We start from the raw sequence: 18,285 nt of genomic DNA on the forward strand, positions 1-18,285 counted from the left end.
GAGTGTTCCCACCTTCTGCTCTTTGTAACTTAACGCGATCTTTCCGTTTTCGAGTTTTGGACATGATTTTGGAGAATATCTTCACAGTAGCGATTGACCGCAAAGTAAAGCTACCGGAAATGTACAACCCCACATCCGGTCTCAAACCAGGAAGTTAGCATTTTCTCGTGCACAGGGTCTATATATCACATCCAGGTCCCAAAGGAACAGGCCACATTCAAACGATACTGTGTAGTTAAATTAAAGGAACCTTGTGATGATCCTGCTGTCACCAAGCAAAAAACCTAATACAAAGTGTTCAGTGTTCAAAACTTCAAAAATAAATTTGAGGATAGCATGTAGCAGCTGCTAAAAGCAATTTGAGAACTGTCTGTAAGTCCAATGTGAACACATCTGGAGACTTTCTCACAAATCTACACACCTACATTTCCCATCAAAAGAGGTAAATTGCTCTTCAATACATCTAAACTAAAAGTACACTCCTACACAGGGATTATTTGCTTGCATCAGATATCACAGAAAACATCTGGACCTAATGAGCAGCAAGACGCTAAGCACCTGTTATTTTTCAGCAGGTTGAAGTGTCCTCTGAGGCATGAAGGACAAACAGCCAGACTCCTCTACAACTCAGCCGTTTTGTGTTTGGAGGATAAGATGGTTCAGCTTTGACCTCCGTATGATAGGGGTCAGTGAGCTGCACGGACATCCGTCTCCTGGTCTGAGTGACACCCTCCAACACAGCTAATGCTTTGGATGCATCTCCTCTGCAGCACAGCATTTGCACTTGCATTTCAGAGGAGGCGAACAAGATGGCAGCCCTGCGTAATTCTTTCCAGAAGTGTGAGACAGTTGATGTATTGCAATGATATAAATACATCTAACAAATAAATGCGCAACCTGCTAGCTATGTAACCGCGCTGAATACGAGAAAGCTTGGCATCTCTTGAACCTGGTTCACCTCCCAGCAACGGGACTTTTGTTCCCTGCAATAATAGAGCTGGGCGAGATATCGATATTTTAAAAAGGTTAAATGTCATGAGAATGAGTTTTTATGGTGTTATAAGATTTCTGAAGTCTAAAGTCATCTAATGTCAGCATTCGTCTGGGACCCTGGCAACAAACCACCTTCCAGTGTTACAAGCCAATAAGAATCTTCTCTTTTTTTCTATAAAGAGATTAAGTAACCAATAGCAGCTGATCCCCAAAAGTTGATTCTGTTCATCTGGACGTAGCGTTTTCTGGGAGACGAAACGAGAAACGTTTCGTCTCCCAGAAAACGCTACGTCCAGATGAACAGAATCAACTTTTGGGGATTTATTTTCCTGGATAATTGAGAATGCAACAAGACAATAGCAGCTGAGCTAAAATTCGTTCATAGTCCTGCCCACTCACTCTTTACTTTTTTCTGGGGTCAGTGAAAGTGGAGGATCATAGCCTGCTGCTAACAGGGATTGGCTAGATATGCAACAAAGCAAACTGTAGGGTGTACTTACAGTGTTTTGGGGGCTTGTGTTTTTGTTATACCAGGACCTGAAGCCATTCTAGCTGGTTAAAGCAACCAGATGCCACTGAAAGCAAAATTTTACTTACGTAGCACAAACCCAAAGGCTCTACATGCAATACTGTCCGTGTTTATATGAAAAGATTTCTGATACATTTTTAAGTATAGCATGAGAGTCTGACCATGTGTGGCATCTGGGGCTTGACCCCCAGATTTGAGGATCTGTGACAGCAAAAGTAATGAAAATTAAAATAGCCAATAAGTAGACACTTTCATGTTTTCCCATCACCTGAACACCTGTCTCCACTGGAACACGACAATCCCGTTGTTGATTCATGGGTCTAATGTGGCTTGCGTGTTTAATGTAATTATTAGCTTTGACTGTATGCACACAGGTTAGCGCTCTAAATGAAATGATGAAGGAAGACTCTGACCTGTTTAGTTTAAGGAACAATTTACAACAAATAGTGAACTAGTGAGTGTTTGTTACTATCTGTGATGGTACTTTCATGGCCATATTTCTTTTCTTAACTACGATGAAATATTGAATCAAATGTGGCCCGGAAACTAACGCACTCAAGACACAGACATGCTGCTCTGCACTGCTAAAATCTGGATTTTTGTAACTGTAACACTATCTAACAAGCTGCTTATTCACATACAAGAAAAAGACTGCGCTAAGAATGTGGCTGTAAGTTGTCGTTCAGAGAGAAAGAAGCCGTGGACGGTTTTTATTCAGGATTGTGTCGGCAGCCATGTCGTCTACTAACCGACTGCACTGCTCCTATTGTCTGCTCCTCTCGGTCCTTCACAGACATCTTCCTGAAACGGACAGGTGCAGCAGCTGTTCCAGTACAGTTTGAGTCTACAGAAACTGAAACAGCTATTAAAAAACAAAAGACTAAAAAAAACGACCATCTGTGTAGTATGTTGGGCTGATATTTGAATTTTATTCTGGGGACACCCGAGACTTTTAAAATCTGCCTGTATGGGACAATATTAGAGATTTTATGTTGCATTACATAAAACGTTTTCTACAGTAAAGCTCTCACTGCACTTTAACTTCACTGACAACGTTCTCCTGTAGCAATCAGGGACACACAGCGCCGCTCCGACAATAAGAAATAACTCAACGTTTGATGCCGTGGGTTAATGTGAACAAAAACAAGAAGCTAGTAGCCAGTGGACATCGCTGAAGAATAAATAACTATTCCTACCTCACAGAAAACAGAGGCTGCTGGTGTGACTTGTGTTTTTTATGCATTTGGATACAAACTAACCATTTAAAACACCGAAGTCACACAAGGTGAGACAACAGCAAACAATCAACTCCCATGTTTTACGAATCTAACCTTAACCTCTTCATGGAGAGCAGCTGACAGTAGGTAAAACTGTGAAGCTTTTCTAGATATACACTGAAACTGTTACTGATTCTATTAATAGACTAAAGCAGTGTCTGTAGCAAAGATTTAGCTCCTGTTCGAGCCCCTGCCATCGACACACTGACTGTGCACCAGAATCTGATACAGCCTCACTTAAAAGAAACAGAGCTGTGCCTGACTGAGTGAAAACAGTTTAGACAATTAAAACTATAACCTCTAAACATCCATTAAGTCACCTGCAATCAAGCTAGGGTTATGTTTGATTTGTGTTTTTTGCCACATGCTAAATAAGCAAATATTCCAATATTTGCAGACGTTAACAAAGTCTTATAAAATCATTTTGGCACTGCGGGTTGTTTGTTAAAATCTTTTTCCTCTTGGGTGTTCAAATAAGCAGATTATCTATAGAAAGGAGTCAGCATTCAACAAACCCTAATCATACGAGCTGCTGGTGACCTGGTAGGTTTTAAATATCAAGAAGAAAATATGGAAAAAGATTTTACAAAACGGTTTCTTAAAAATTGCAGCAGCTTCTGGTGGAAAAACAAAAGTATTAAAATGACTTTTACAATTTCTTTTTTGTTGTTGTTAACAGAGCACGCATACTTGCACTTGTACCATATCAAAACGCATATCATGTATCGCCATTCAGTCCTAAAAATAACGAGATGTATTTTTTTCCCCCGTATCGCTCAGCCCTGTGTCACAGCCCTGTCGCTGCCAGCGCACGTTTCTTGTTTTTTATTTCCAACATCGCTGTCAGCAGGAAAAAGTAATTTTATACATTCAAAGAAAGTCTGGAATTGTCTGCAACTGTCTGCCGCTGTAACATCTCCATGCATGTTTAGTCTCTCAAGGACATAATGATAATAAGTTCAAAGAGTTCATGATTACTGCGTGATTAAAATGCAGTGCAATTATTCCTGGGAAGCCAAATGAAGAGGAAATATCAAAATCAGTCTTCCACTAAGACGTCGCTCCTTTGGCCGGGTGATGAGTCACACGACTCGTGTATATGAGCCTTTGTGATCATCAATCTTAATTACCGAGTGCTCATTCTTACCTGGGTAGAAGTCTTTGGATTTGGACAGCTTAATGGTGGCACCCGTCTCTTTCTGCAGTTGTACGATGGTCTGGCCGCCCTTGCCAATTATAGAGCCGGCTGCATAGCTGGGGATCAGCACCTTCAGGAAGTACTCACCCTCCTCTGGGGAGAGAGACACAAAACGGGAAAGGGTCACGTCTTATAAAGCATCTCTGCAATTTTTGTATACACCAGACTGTTACCATAAAAGGAAGACTATAGTAAGAAAAAATAGCTTTCACATAAAAATTATAACCAAGTTCCTGTATTCTCTGGTGAAGGAAAGATCTAGAAGTAGATTTTTGAGTCTTTGTAGCTTTCAGTACATTCACAGTCTATCAGAGATCATGTTCTGTGTCCTGTCCCAGATTTCTTGTAGAGTAAATGATGACCTCCTTTCCAGTTTGCAGAGGTCTAAATTTATCTATTTTCAAGGAGTTTTTGCAACCTCTGACTGAATTCAAAGCCAAACCCAGTGTTACTAATAGTAAGTAAGTAGAAGGAGCAGTTCAGTCTGAATCTGAAAATGTATCTTGTAAAAAACACAAACTCATTATCCATACAGTTCATGGATGCCAGTACCGAGTGAGCCTTTGTAATTAGAAGGCGCGTGGAGAACATATGGGAACCAATCCCACAGATTTGCTCAAAGGGTATACTGCCAAGATGGTCTAAATCTCCTCCATTTTGGAAGGGGCTTCTGTGGCTTACATTTGCTTGTAGCAGTCAGTGAGTGACAGAACGTCAGTTCGAAGAATTTCAAACCCGCGTTTGCCTTTTAGCTTGGGAACTTCATTTTCCTACAGTGGCAATTAGGAATTAATCAACCCCAAAGTGGGCAAAGTGTCCTTCCAAGAAAGCCCCGATCATATTGAGTGTGTAATCTAGTAAAAAGCAAATCAGCCACATATTGAGCCCAAATGTAATAAAAGAACCTGCCAACAATGCATCAAATATGCTGTATTTATAGATGCGCGGCAGCTGGGTTTACCCACTGAATTACTGATATTGTACTAATGACGTCATAGTAAACACTTGATACAGGTGCGTACTTAGTATACCAAAGCACTGATACATGATCTGCCTTGCATGCTGATCTGGATGCAATGACGTCATGTTCGATCCTTTTTCAGCTGCCTCGAGGGTGACGTCACTGGAGCGGGCAGAGATGTAAAAAGGCACTGTCCACGTTTGTCTGAAGAGCTTTCTGATGCATTTTCAAGCACAGAGACAAGATCGCTTTTTGACGGCAAAGCCACGGCGTCTGTAACCACATCGCTGCGTCCCGCGTCAAGTCGAGGTTATCGAATGTTGGAGCTTGACCGGTGCATGGATGGATGGATTGAGGTGGACCAACCTGTTGCCTCAGTTATGCCCTCATTAGAATCAGATGTGAATGAACATGGCACTGTGACATGAAGGGATTTCACAGCCTACACGTTACTTCTTCTTATTGCATTAATATGCCCCTCATGTTTCATTCAGACACAGGCTTGTTGTGGTGCACATCACCCAAAACCAACAGCTCTGACAAATGCACATGATTGCCATGCCATGATGGTTAATTTCACCTAATTGCCCATACTCGTGTGAGATGTCCAAATTCACAGGACTGCTACATTAATATGAAATGACACATATGAACGTGATGAACAGCTCGTGGTGCTGGTCAACACGTTGGTCTTCTCGGAACAAAAGGACGATTTGCAAAACTCACTCTAATCACCCCTGCTTCTCTCACAATGAGCAACAATAAAATGACCTTGGAGAACAAATAAGCATGATTCATGACTGACATGGTCGCTGTAAAGCTTTTCAGCCCTCCATCACCCCATCACGAATATTGGCTACCGTAGCCACACAAAGAAATTCATTTGAGTGATGCTGATTGCAGGATCTAAACATCCAACGACCTGTTGTTGACAGACAAGCCCAAACCCACTGCGTAACTTTCTGCTCATCTTCAGCCAGAGTAAACCCAGCAGGGGAGGAAGCCACTAAGATTCCCTCCATCGCCCTTACAGCCACGTTTGCTGTCATTAGTCAATAATTAATTCTGTCCTAGTGTCTGAGATCACAGTAACAGGTTTTAATGGCGTCATGTGGTAGAGTAAACATGGCAATCTGTTGCTGCAATCCGCCAGGGAACGGGAGCAGTGGGGCACATTGGGAAGCTGAGCCAGTGGGGTGTTAGTTCAGACCCCTGCTTCCAATGCTGGAAGGATGGCTTGGAGACGTGGACTTTGAGCCAAATGTGTTTAGTTAAGTCACTGGAGGGGGGTGGGTCAGAAGGAAATGCCTTGTGACCGTACTCCCTCCTTCTCACTACCCCTCCAAGTACCCATTCTGCATTTCAATGGACTAACCTGCTCCTGACAGCCAGCAAGGACGACGGAACTCAAATGAGCAATAATGAACAAATGAGCTCTCGGTGTGTAAAATCGCATGTAGTCTAGCACGACGGATCAATTCAACAAGTCAGACAAAAAGAGTTTGAGGCTTACCCATTCTGAGATCTGCTGCTTCTCAAGTCCTCTGTCAGATCGCCATCAATGCCGGGACACAATCTCTAAATGGGATCTTAACATTAGCCTAGGCATAGGTGCAATGGTAGTGTTGAGGAATGCGGCCAGTCGACCTTTTTCACCGAGGTCTAATTCATCAGTGGGTGCAGAAAAAGAGATTTCACCGCAGCATCCGAGCCATGCTTGCAGCTGGCCAGAGCCTCAATTGTCCGAGAAAATGCTAATGCAGGCTCTCGGTGTTTTCAGTGAAAGACGGCACGCATTGTTCAAGCCTGCATCGGTTTGAAGGGGGGGGTCTTCCCTGCCGCATCACCCTTTTCACTGCTCTCATCCATATTCATCGAGTGGCCTGTCTGTCTGCAGCAGCACGCAGGACTGACGCCTCGCTCGGCCAATGGGTAGCCCGCTTCCTCCAGCACGTCATATCCCCACCCCCTGATGCCGGTCCCAAAAAATTGAATTTTCTCCCCTACTCCGCCTCTTTTGACGCAGCACTATAAAGTATGGCAGTCCATTCACTCACTTTTTTTAGTGGAAAGTGACAAAGGTGAAGTGGCGGGGGGAGCGGGTTTCGGTGCTGAGCACAGAAGCATGTGGAGTGACCTTCAATAGTGGCTGAAGAGGTGTATGGAGAACATAAGCAGATGATGAAGGAGGTGGAGGAGGAGTGATCTGAGACGGCGTGCCTTACGCCACCCACCCTCCTCCTCTCTTTTTCCCCACCCCCAATCCCTTAGACGGCCATGTTTGAGAGGGCGGAGGGGCTCATCAACCATTGCAAATGGCAGTGCCGCAGAATGGTGGAGGGGGGTGATGAAGCCAATCACTACGACTATAAATCTTACACCGAGAGGTATCTCAAGCGAGCGTAAATGTGTGTAAAAACTGCAGCGTGAGCATGTCAGTGTCTGTGTGTGGACCTGAGGGTGGCAGGTTCGTTTTATGGTGATTTCCAGGGAAACTGTTAAAACAAGCAGCCTTTTTCCTGGCTTTTTGATGACTTTCATCCACAAATCAAACCTGAGCATCGTGGCCCATTTGGCTTTGGAGGGAATGCCTTCCAGAAAATTCTAGCAGTCTCATTCACTGAGAGATGCTCTGGTATATAGACACAGTTCCCCTGTAGACTCCACTCCCTCCTAATGGTCTATCTCTCTCTGCTTTTCTCTGTCTTCATTTCTATCGCTCTCTCATTCTCTCTTTAACTGCCACCTGGCAAATTCACAGTCCGCTCACGTCACATCGCTCTGCAAGGGCACCTGTGTCCTTCCCACCAAAAAAATTAAAAAAAGAAAAATAGCTCACATTCCACTGCCAACCTTTCCATTAGCAACATTACGAGATCATACCTAATCCCTGAGCCACACAACCTTTTTGGAAGGCACATGCTTGGCAGCAACATGGGCTCAGAGTGTGGGTAATTAGAAAGAGGGACGAATAAAAGATGTCCACTTTAAGGACAGAAGAGCAACGCTGATAAAAGAGGAGCAATTTTTTTCCTCGTTCAGTGTCCACAACTCTTAATGCACAACCAGGGGATCGGCTTTGAAAGAGCACGGCTTCCTTCTCTTTGTTGTAACTGCCAGTCATGTTAATGATCGGTTCGGTAGGAATAGCATGATCAATATCAGACGTAGTCAAGGGCTTGGTGATTACAAGCATGATTGAAGATTATCAGGCTGTCTAGCCCTACTGCTAACAGAAAGGCTGGGGGCTTGCATTGTTACATGCGATGCATGCAAATCATATGAGATGAAACAGGAGGTGACATCAAAAAATGTTACATAAAGCAGAGGGGGGGATATTTGTGAAACAGCTGTTTTGTATAGGCCGTTACAAACCTGTGAATGTGCATTTCAGGTGAGCAAGGATACGCGACTAAACTGTTAAACTCTGCCTTATTGCTTTGGATGCTTTTATTATTATAAAACGCAGTAGACACGTTTGCTGGGATTTCAGTATAAAGGCAGTATATGCTGCATATAGAGGTGCTGCTTGACTATACTCAGGTTAGCTAACTAAACTGCAAATGTTACTACACTGGTTGTAAATTAAATTAGCCTTAAGTTGCCAGGGGCTTTTTAGCATGCATAGCAGCGCATCCTTTAGATTTTAAAGAGAAACACCATTTCTTAGCTGAGCACAGACCAAACATACATCTTTTCTTCAAAGCTGGACATGCTACAGTAAGCTCGTAAAGTTCTTCAATCTTCACATTTATTTATGCACTCATTATAATTTGCTATGTGAATTATCTGTCCACCTTTTATTCAAAATAAGAGGAGGTTCGGGGATGAGACGCTAATGATTACAAATGGGATTTTCACTTTGTTTTCCTTGATTAAGCAATCAGGTATTCTCCACACTGATACAATCTCTTTCAGGAAGTCATCTGAATCACCCCTGAGACAACAAGACAGCCTCTTCAGAGTTAGACGCTCATCAGCACACAATTAATTGTGCGGCTGCGTTTTTTGAAAATACGACGGAGGCGTGATGCAGAAATGAACGCAGAGCGGGGCTGGTAAAACGCTGTCTGATGCCATCATACAAAACCCAGCACTAAAAAACCTGAGCTGTCTGTGTAGTCATTTATATATATTTTTTTTAGAATCTACCCAAATGTTCAAAATTTTAATTCGCACCACCAGGATGGGAATAATGCGGCAATGTCTCTGTGCCGCAGCTAAATGGTGAAAACTCTCCTAGAAGCAGGAACGCTGCGTGACTTTTTTCTACAGTGGTTTTAGGGGTGCTAATGGATGACATATGGTGGTTGGATGTGTTCTAAAATACTGTCTGGTAGCTCGATGGTCCTTGCGTATCTTGCTGAAATTACATTTCTGGGGCTCAGTGAAGTGCAGCAAAGATACACTTGTACTGTTACAAAATGGGATATAATGCTGCCATCACTGAGTGCTGGGCTGTCAGGGACACAAAGACAAAAAGAATTTCAGTGACATATGGCGAAGAAACTGCTTGTTCTCTGCAGACGTCTAATTAACAACAAGTTCCCGAATAAGTGGTCCCTGTGAGTTGCAGACCAGAACAATCACGAGCTGGAATAAGATGTACAGGAGCTGGAATCAACCGTCCTCACTGCTGCACTCCAGCATCTTACTGACAAATAATAAAGCATGAGCGCTCCACACTCCTCCACAAAAACAAATCAGGATCAATTTGTTCAAATAGCACTGCGGTGTTTCTGTAGTACCCTTCTCCTGCACCTCACCATTCCCCCATTTAAAATGACGTTTGCCTTCAATTTAATGCATAGATTCTCATGCACGATTCTGGACTACAGCACCCAGCTCTGCTTCTCAAGCACTTACATGCTTTCAATTAGTGTTTTACAGTTGTTCTTTTAGCATTATACAGAGGCAAGCTAGAAGGTGGGATGTCAGACATCATGAGGCTAAAACAATTCCAAACAGATGCTGAGTTCTGGCTCAGCGCACGCCCTATAAATAACCTGGGTTTACTAGGAATTGGGCCTGCAAGTGCCGATGAGCACAAACCCTGCAGGGTGGTATGAGTTTCATCTGTTGGCTTTTTTGCTCATTTTACCTTAAAAGCACAAAAAAGAAAATGAAAAAAATCAGAAAACTCCAACTCAACATAAATCAGGATTATGATGCTCCAATCTCACAAATCACCAACTCAATAATAGGCTCTGTTGTGTCTCCACTTGTTTTACAATGCTCACAAATCAACACTAAAGTGTCCAAGATCAAAGAGAAGCTTCCTGCTAAAAGTTTGGCTCACATACTTGTCATATTTGTACTGGTCAAAGGTAAAGGTGAGTGCTTTGCAGAGCCTATAACTCAGGGCCCAGGCATCAGTACTGATTCGCATTCAGGGTAACGTTTGAAGACTGTGATGACATTTCTGTCACTCCTCCTCAGATTTGTCTGTAGCCTCTGCAGAAGAAACCAGTGCCTAATGTTCCAACAGACACAAACTCTGATGAGCAGAGACTTCGGAGAACTTTTATGTTAAATAAGGTGCACACAAATCATCAGCTGTCTACTGAATGACAACTTGCCAGCAAAAGCTCCAGATGTGGAGTAGAAAGGTTGCCGAGTTCAAATTCTGAGCTGACCTAAGATGAGGAGGCCGCTCACTCAGTCGGGCTGCTCGAGCATGCAGCGTATGAAGTAACAGCCATAAACACACTCAGTATCTCAAAGTGCCAAGTGCACAGGTGCTGCATGTTAAAGCCAACATGCCGCCCAGAACTGCTCATATGGGGCTTCGGTATCACACTGAAGGCTGTGCTTTGCCGTTGCGCACAACAAAGGCTCAGAGTTAATGTGGAGAAGAAGAGGTGGACGGGCTGCTGCTTATTGCTTTTCTCTTACCTCCAGTGTTGGTGCGTTTGGTACAGCCGGCCTCCTCAGCCGGAGTTTCCAGCGGCCGTTTGCGGGAGTCTGCGTTATCGGCGTCCATATGGGTCTGCTGCAGGCTGTGGAGATTTGGATTTGTGTATATCCCGTTGTGGTCAACGGCTGCTCCGCCACCACCACCACCGGCCATCATCATCTTTCCTCCCCGGAGCTGTAGATAAAATTGCGCTATTCCCCCGTCTTTCTCACACACTCACAGCGCCCTCATCACCGTAGCCGTGCACCGTGATATGAACGACAAGTTTTGGGGGCTCGAAGCGGTCTCAAAACGATAAACACCAGGATCAGGGTTTCCTCTTTCCTCTGCTCGTCTGGCTGGTCCCTCACGGAGCTAAATATAAGAATTCCATTGAGTGAAATGCGCTCTTTTAATGCGCTCTCCGTCGCTCCAACAGCATGCTCCTTATTGTTGACGCGCAAAACAACCCGCGCCTTAAAATAAAAAAAGCAACCCCACACTCCGAGAGAAGACAAGTGCAACAGCTTCGCAGAGGTGGAAAACGTCTTTCTTAACTTCTCTTAACGCCATACTTCTGCTTTAAGTCCAGTGCGATGAGTGCAGCTGTTGTTATTGTTGCCTTTGTAGTGCAAGAGGGGAGAAATATAGTTTGAGGGCTCCAGAGAGGACTACAGTGCCACAGACCGGCCAAAAGACACGGGACCAGATCCGCTAAGACTGATGTGAATTTGCTGCATTCCTTTTTTTCTCTTTCACCATCTGTGTGAACACTGAAGTTATTTATTATAGTCCAGGTTTCTTATGGTCAGTTTGCCAGTTTTGTTTTTGGTTTGTTTGGTTGGTTGGTTTTCTTTTGAGTGAAGCTTAAGCTGATTTGGAAATCTATCTTTGCAATAAGACATTCATACAAAGTGAAACATTAAAAAAAGGGGGGGGAGGGGGGGGGGGAGAAATGAACATGGAAATGAATGTAACTTTTGAAAAATTGTTTCCAGGATGTTTTAAATGAAAGAGTTCATGAAAAAAAGGTAAACATATCAGAATGAAATATGCTAAACCATTTTTGTTTGATTTTGTTCATTCTTTTTAAATTAAACAAGTTATAATGATTTTCACTGAGGACAGACTTCCTCAGTTCTGTAGCCAAAAGTGGCCATATTTGGGTGAGAGGGTGGATATGCTAAAGTTAAGCCTAATGCAAGTTTAGTTAAGAAGCTACGACCATAAAACCCAAATATTTGCATAATAAGCTGACTCATAAACTCTTTTTCCTACTAATCTGATCAAAAACCTCTCTATCACATAGTATCACTCTAAAGGTAATTCCAATTCAATTCAGTGTTTTTTATACAGCGCCAAATCACAACAGCAGTCGCCTCAAGGCTCTTTATATAAAAGGTAGACCCTACAATAATACATACAGAGAAAACCCCAACAATTATATGACCCCATATGAGCAAGCACTTTGGCGACAGTGGGAAGGAAAAACTTCCTTTTAACAGGAAGAAACCTCTCAGGTTTTAAACCAGCTCAGGGAGGGTCGGCCATCTGCCGTGAAGGGAGAAAGACGAAATAAACTACATGTGGAAGAAATTCCATCAGAAATGCTCCAAAAGGAACCAACACTGACTCCAGCTGGCTAACAAACTATGTTTAGGACATCTGTCACTCAAAACAGTGACACCTCTGACTCCAGTGTCCAGTTCAATAAGGGGAGGTCACTTGGAAAAGGTGATCATTGTTTATTGAGATAAAAATGGAATCCCATCGGTGATAGGATTTAGGACAGGACCCCCGGAGTCCAGATGCTGAGGGTGGTGAAGATGAAAACTGAGGCACGGCTGGAGCTCTGACTGAGGGGTCTTTGAGGTGGAGATGAGGAGGAGGTGGGTTCCACAAATGAGAGTCTGAAAGGCAGGAGAGCACAGATTTAAACCATACAACGTGGAGGCTGATTGGCTCACAGAAGACGGGTAAGAAGATGATTGGACTAAAGCAATAATGACACTATTGATATTTACAGTGCGGGAAAGTGGTAGTCATGTAAAGAACAGGAAGCAAAAACCCAGAAAAGCTGGCAGATGAATGATTACAGATATTCTTTATTGAACTTATGTATGAGCTTCATTTAGAAATAAATAATCCCCAAAATCATGTAAAGCCAAATTGTACTAGGCTGAATATATGGCACTTTTTCTTTTCCGCTCTAGAATTGGCTCTTTAACACAGGACTCTGTCATTTTGACTGACTGTTGGAGCCACTGTTAAGTGGTTATAGAGGGGAGGACAGTTTTGGGCTTAATATTTAGCCCCCAGACAAATTGATTGGCAGCTTTTGTCATAAATTTAAAATCCCATTTTTAAATACTGCTTTGCTCTGTTTTACATCATTGTTGGCAGAATATTGTATCCATCAATTTTGGCTTTTAGTGTCAGATAAAGATAATCAAAGCAGATGAAACAAGACTGAAAATGTTAGTTTCAGAAATACGAATTTGAATATCTTTATTTAATTAGTTCTTTGTGGCTACATTACAAATATTCTTGCTGCTGGATCAAGATTTAATTGATTTAATTTGTCTCTATCCTATTTAAATATGATATGTATCACTACTCTTTATCAATACAGAATTTTGCCCAACCTCTTGGTGCAGAGAACGGTAGTGGGTTTCATTTCTGAGCACTTTATTATAGATAAAGGGCTCTTCCCTGTGTGTTCTGGGACAGGATGTTTAATGTGGTGAAGGAAGTACTTCAGCATCTACGCTGACAGCAGACTAAAGTGGAAGACCAACACAGACGCTGTATACAAAAAGAGAGTGAGCAGATTCTAATCTAGTCTGCTGTGGCAAACATGTGCAGCATCAGAGCTGGTGACACCAACAGACTAACTAAACTGATGAGGACGACAGGCTCTGTGACAAACTGGAGACTTTTAAAGCTGTGACTGAACAAACTGTTGTGGATCTTGGGTACTTCTAACCACCCTCTGTGTCACTTACTGGACAAGCAGCAGAAAACGTCCTCTAAGAGACTGATTCATCTCCACTACCACAAGGAAAGCCGCAGCAAATCTTTCCTCACTCAGTTTGTGAGCTCCACTCACTTCTAGTATTCTCTTCACAGCACAAGTGCTAAGAAGGCGTTTAAATTGGACATTTCAAAAAAAGTTTATAATGGATACATCATTGGGAAAGATGTGTTCCCCTGGAACAGAAAACATTTAAGTTCAACAAAAATCAAGAAACTCATATACCCCTGTTACTATACTACAGCTTTACACACACTCAGGTGTTGCTATCCTAGTGGGGACATCTCATTGACATAATGCTTTCCCTAGCCTTTTCCCCTAAACCTAACCATCAAAAATGAATGCCTAACCCTTACCCTAAACCTAACCATAACCCAACTGTAATCCTGAAACTAAAACCACATTTTGAGTGTGAACAATGACAATCTATTGGCATATGGTCAATAATATATGGCAGTTATAAATATTACATTATTTTACTATTTATTATTATTTCATTATTTTACTTTGTTTTGTACAATACTGTAACATTACAGAGATATCCATTTAAAACATATCAGCTTTAATATATATGCAATGTTCCTGAATAAGTATTATAGTCTTTTTTTTCTCCATTGTGGTTAAAGAGTCACAGTCTTAGAAATGGCTTTGTAACCCTTTTTACACTAAAGGACCTCAGTGATGTTGTTTCTCAGCTGTTCATGGGTTTGTTTAGAACAGGGGTCTCCATCTCGAGGCCTCGAGGGCCGCTGTCCTGCAGGTTTTAGATCTCACCCTGGGTCAACACACCTGAAACAAATGATTAGTTCATTACCAGGCCTCTGGAGAACTTCAAGACATGTTGAGGAGGTCATTTAGCGATTTAAATCAGCTGTGTTGGATCAAGGACACATCTAAAACCTGCAGGACACCGGCCCTCGAGGCCTGGAGTTCGACACCTGTGGTTTAGGACATACATGACACATCATGTGTTGCTTTTTGGGATGTTTTGGCCTACTTCACTTTGTCAGACAAGATTTTATTTATGTGTTTTCTCATTTCAACAGGTTTGACAGTAATCAGGCTTTGGTGATGCTAGTGAGCTTGGCTTGACCACTAAATGTGGTTAATCACAGTTAATTCCTTATTACATCATTTCCACGTACATCCATGTTTGGATAGCTTTTTTCCTGTAATAAATGTAACAGTTTAAAAACTGCATTTTATATTTACTTAGGTTATTTTTGTCTAACATTAAAATTTATCTGATGATCTGAAACAAAAAAGACAAATATACAAGAAAGGAAGGGAGAAATAAATCCCATGAACAGTGCAGGAGTGAGTTTCAAAGATGAGGGCTACTCAAGAGATTAGAGAATTGTCAGCATATAGAGACAGAATTATTGCAAGAATATGGTTAAAAGCCCAGTGTCAGCCCTTGTACTTTGTATTTAGTGTTACTTACCATGTCTCATTAGTTTTATTCAGTTCACCTGCTCCTTGTTTTCCCCAGCTCTGTTGTCTCTCCCTAACCGCCTCTTATTCATATTTAAGCCCTCAGTTTGCCTCAGGTCTTTGTTGTGTCATACTGTTGTTTCCCATCCTGCATGTTGCTTATATGATTCCTGCTTGGATTTATAGCTTTTGTTTTTATGAATTGAATTGAATTCATAAAAATTTGAATTTGAATTGAAGTGGGTAAAAATAAGAGGTAGGTTTAATTTTCTTAACAAATCCAGATATTTCCTCTAAAGTCAGGAGTTCGGTGCTAGAAGGAAAAGAGGGGCTCAAGTGGTTAAAGAGTGGTGTTTTTACAGCAGCAGAAAGAGCCCTATTGTTGCATAATATTCAGATTTAGCTGTAGACAGAGCATATTCTTAAGAACAACAAGACAGGTCTTTGTATGGATGTGTTCCAAGTGGCAGCCTTTAACTTTAAGCTGAGGCAATTTCGGGCTGAAGCAGGGAGTGGACTGGATGTAAAAAACAGTTCAAAATTTCAAAGGAGCAGAAGACCGTGTAGTCTATTGTTAAAGGATACCAGTTCATCAGAAATAGATAAACTGGGTCTATTATGCATGCTGTCAATTCCATTGGAAAAGGCAGTTGTATCAATGTTTTTAATGTTGCAATATGAAACGGAGTGAAAAGAGTTTGTTTTAGATAATCACATTAAAAAACAGCTTATGGACTGATATAGAAGTCAGATGTTACTCAGTTCTGAGGAATAACAGAACAACAGATAAGGCTAAAAATATGAACTTAAGAGTGGATAGGAAAAATCTAATTGCTCCAGGCCAAAACTATTGAGATGATGTGAAATCCCCTGTAAGATTATTAGTGATTGTACATTAAAATCACCCAGCAGAAAAACATTCAGGACATGGAACAGACTGAATTAGCAAACTCAGAAAATTCACTTAAGAACTCTTTGTTCAAGTTGGGTAGGCGATAGACTTATCAAGTATAGTGGGAGTCTATTGTAAAACAATGGACTCAAATGAGGCATAGTTTTAGATTTTTTTGTACTTTCCACTCATTGTAGAGTATCAAGAGACCAGCACCACATCCACGCTCATACATACTCCCCTGCCCATGGAGAATAACAACAGGTGACTACTGTGGAGAAGATGAAACCATTGTTTTATTACACTGTCTGATTCTGACCAGATTCTTATGCTGGATGGCATTACAGTGGCCTCCAGTAACACTGAAGAATCTAGGAGTTGCTTTTGACCAGAATATGTCCTTCAGTGTGCGTATTAAATGAATATGCAGGACTGCTGACTTACATGTGTGCAACTCTCGTCTATTCCCACTTCTGGTGTTCCCCAAGGCTCGGTCTTAGGCCCTCTAGTCTTCATAATAGGAGGAGCACCTCCTTACCTTTCTGATCTGTTAAGCATCACTTCTTCTGCCCGCTCACTTCGATCTTCTTCTATCCAACTTGCTCTGCCTTCTTTCGGCCTCACCACTATGGGAAGCAGAGCTTTCAGCTGCTCTACTCCCAGCCTGTGGAGCTCTCTACCCCCATATATTAGAAACATTATTTCCCCCCCTAGTTTAAATCCCAACTCAAAACCCATCTGTTCAAATCTGCATATTCCCTGTAAACTAATTATTTTATCTTGTGCTTTTTGTTTTTTTATTGTTCTTCATTGTCATTGTTCTATTATGTGTCTTATTCTATATTAAGTGTCATTGGGTGTCTTGAAAGGTGCTTTTAAATAAATAATGTGGTTCCTGGAGTATTTAAAAGCAGAATGGGAGGCAGAGCCTTCAGTTTTCAGGCCCCTCTTCTGTGGAACCAGCTTCCAGTTTGGACTCAGGAGACAGACACTATCTCTACTTTTAAGATTAGGCTTCAAACTTTTCTTTTTTAAAAAAGCATAAAGGTTGGATCAGGTTATCCAGAATCCTCCCTTAGTTACACTGCAACAGGTCTAGGGATTCCCATGATGCACTGTTTGTTCTTTACTCAGCTTTTACACCACTCTGCATTTAATCATTATTTACTCTCAGCATGTCTTGTCTTGTTCTTCCTGTTGAAAACTGGTTTTTCCTTCCCACTCTCCCAAAGCGCTTGCTCATAGGGGCTCATCTGATTTCTGGGGTTTTCTCTGTATTATTAAAGAGTCTCTACCTTGCATTATAAAGTACCTTGAGGCGACTGTTGTGATGTTGTTGCGCTATATAAATAAAATTGAACTAAGTAGCCATATTCCATTTTCCAAGAGACTAAGCTGTTAATAGGATTTGAGTTCTTATTTTCCCTTTGAGGCCAAGTGGTGCTAGAGGTTTGTAGTTTGATTTTTTTTATTTTTTTTTTTACATATGTGACTGTCAAGCAAAATCTCCCTAAAAAAGTGGCTTCAAGTATCTTATAACATTCTGGTCCAGTTTCCACACTGGCAGTAATTCATCATGGTGGTCTCAGTCCCAGTAGTGTGAAATTTGGGGCATATCTGGGCCCCAAACCACAGGGTCTGATTGGCCACTCTGCTTAATCTGGGCCTCATGCTCTACCTTTGACACTGGTACTGCCGCCCACAGTCTGCTCTGGTTTGTGTGGGCTGGGTCTGCCCACCTTGACCTCATTTGGGCCGCAAAGGAGCATGTTTGCTGGGGTATAAGATTTTTTATTAATCCTTTATTTATCCAGGTAAAAAATATACAATAACAGATCAAATTAAGAGTACATTAAAAACAATCACACTGAGTAAAAGAGTTGTTCTCTCGTTCCTTTAAGACAGACTTAAACTCTCCCAAGGTAACCAATTCTGATCATTTCAGTTCCTTCTGCAGATTATTCCAGGAAGCAGGGGCAGCGTATTTAAAAGCCTTTTTCCCCAATTCTGTTCTGATTTTTGGGACAATCAATGATGTATGATTTTGTTCGAACGAAGGCTGTATTGGTTG

General features: G+C 41.9%; 1 protein-coding gene across 2 annotated transcripts in view; it reads right to left on the reverse strand.

Annotated features, from left to right (window-relative positions):
* Positions 1-11,543, reverse strand: part of nova1 (NOVA alternative splicing regulator 1) — a 29,688-nt gene extending 18,145 nt beyond the window's left edge. Inside the window, exons 1-2 of one of the 2 annotated variants that reach the window (XM_006808606.3) lie at positions 10,854-11,543; positions 3,947-4,090 (exon numbers count right to left, since the gene is read on the reverse strand). In XM_006808606.3, coding sequence (XP_006808669.1) covers positions 3,947-4,090; positions 10,854-11,034 — 325 coding nt within the window. In that variant the 5' untranslated portion in view covers positions 11,035-11,543. Of the gene's footprint in view, positions 1-3,946; positions 4,091-6,471; positions 6,868-10,853 lie in introns of those variants that run through there. The other variant, XM_006808607.3, reaches the window with a different exon arrangement.
* Positions 11,544-18,285: the final 6,742 nt, after the last annotated feature.

This window comes from Neolamprologus brichardi, chromosome 10 (assembly GCF_056152115.1).
Source record: "Neolamprologus brichardi isolate AB-2024 chromosome 10, ASM5615211v1, whole genome shotgun sequence".
NCBI lineage: Eukaryota > Metazoa > Chordata > Actinopteri > Cichliformes > Cichlidae > Neolamprologus > Neolamprologus brichardi.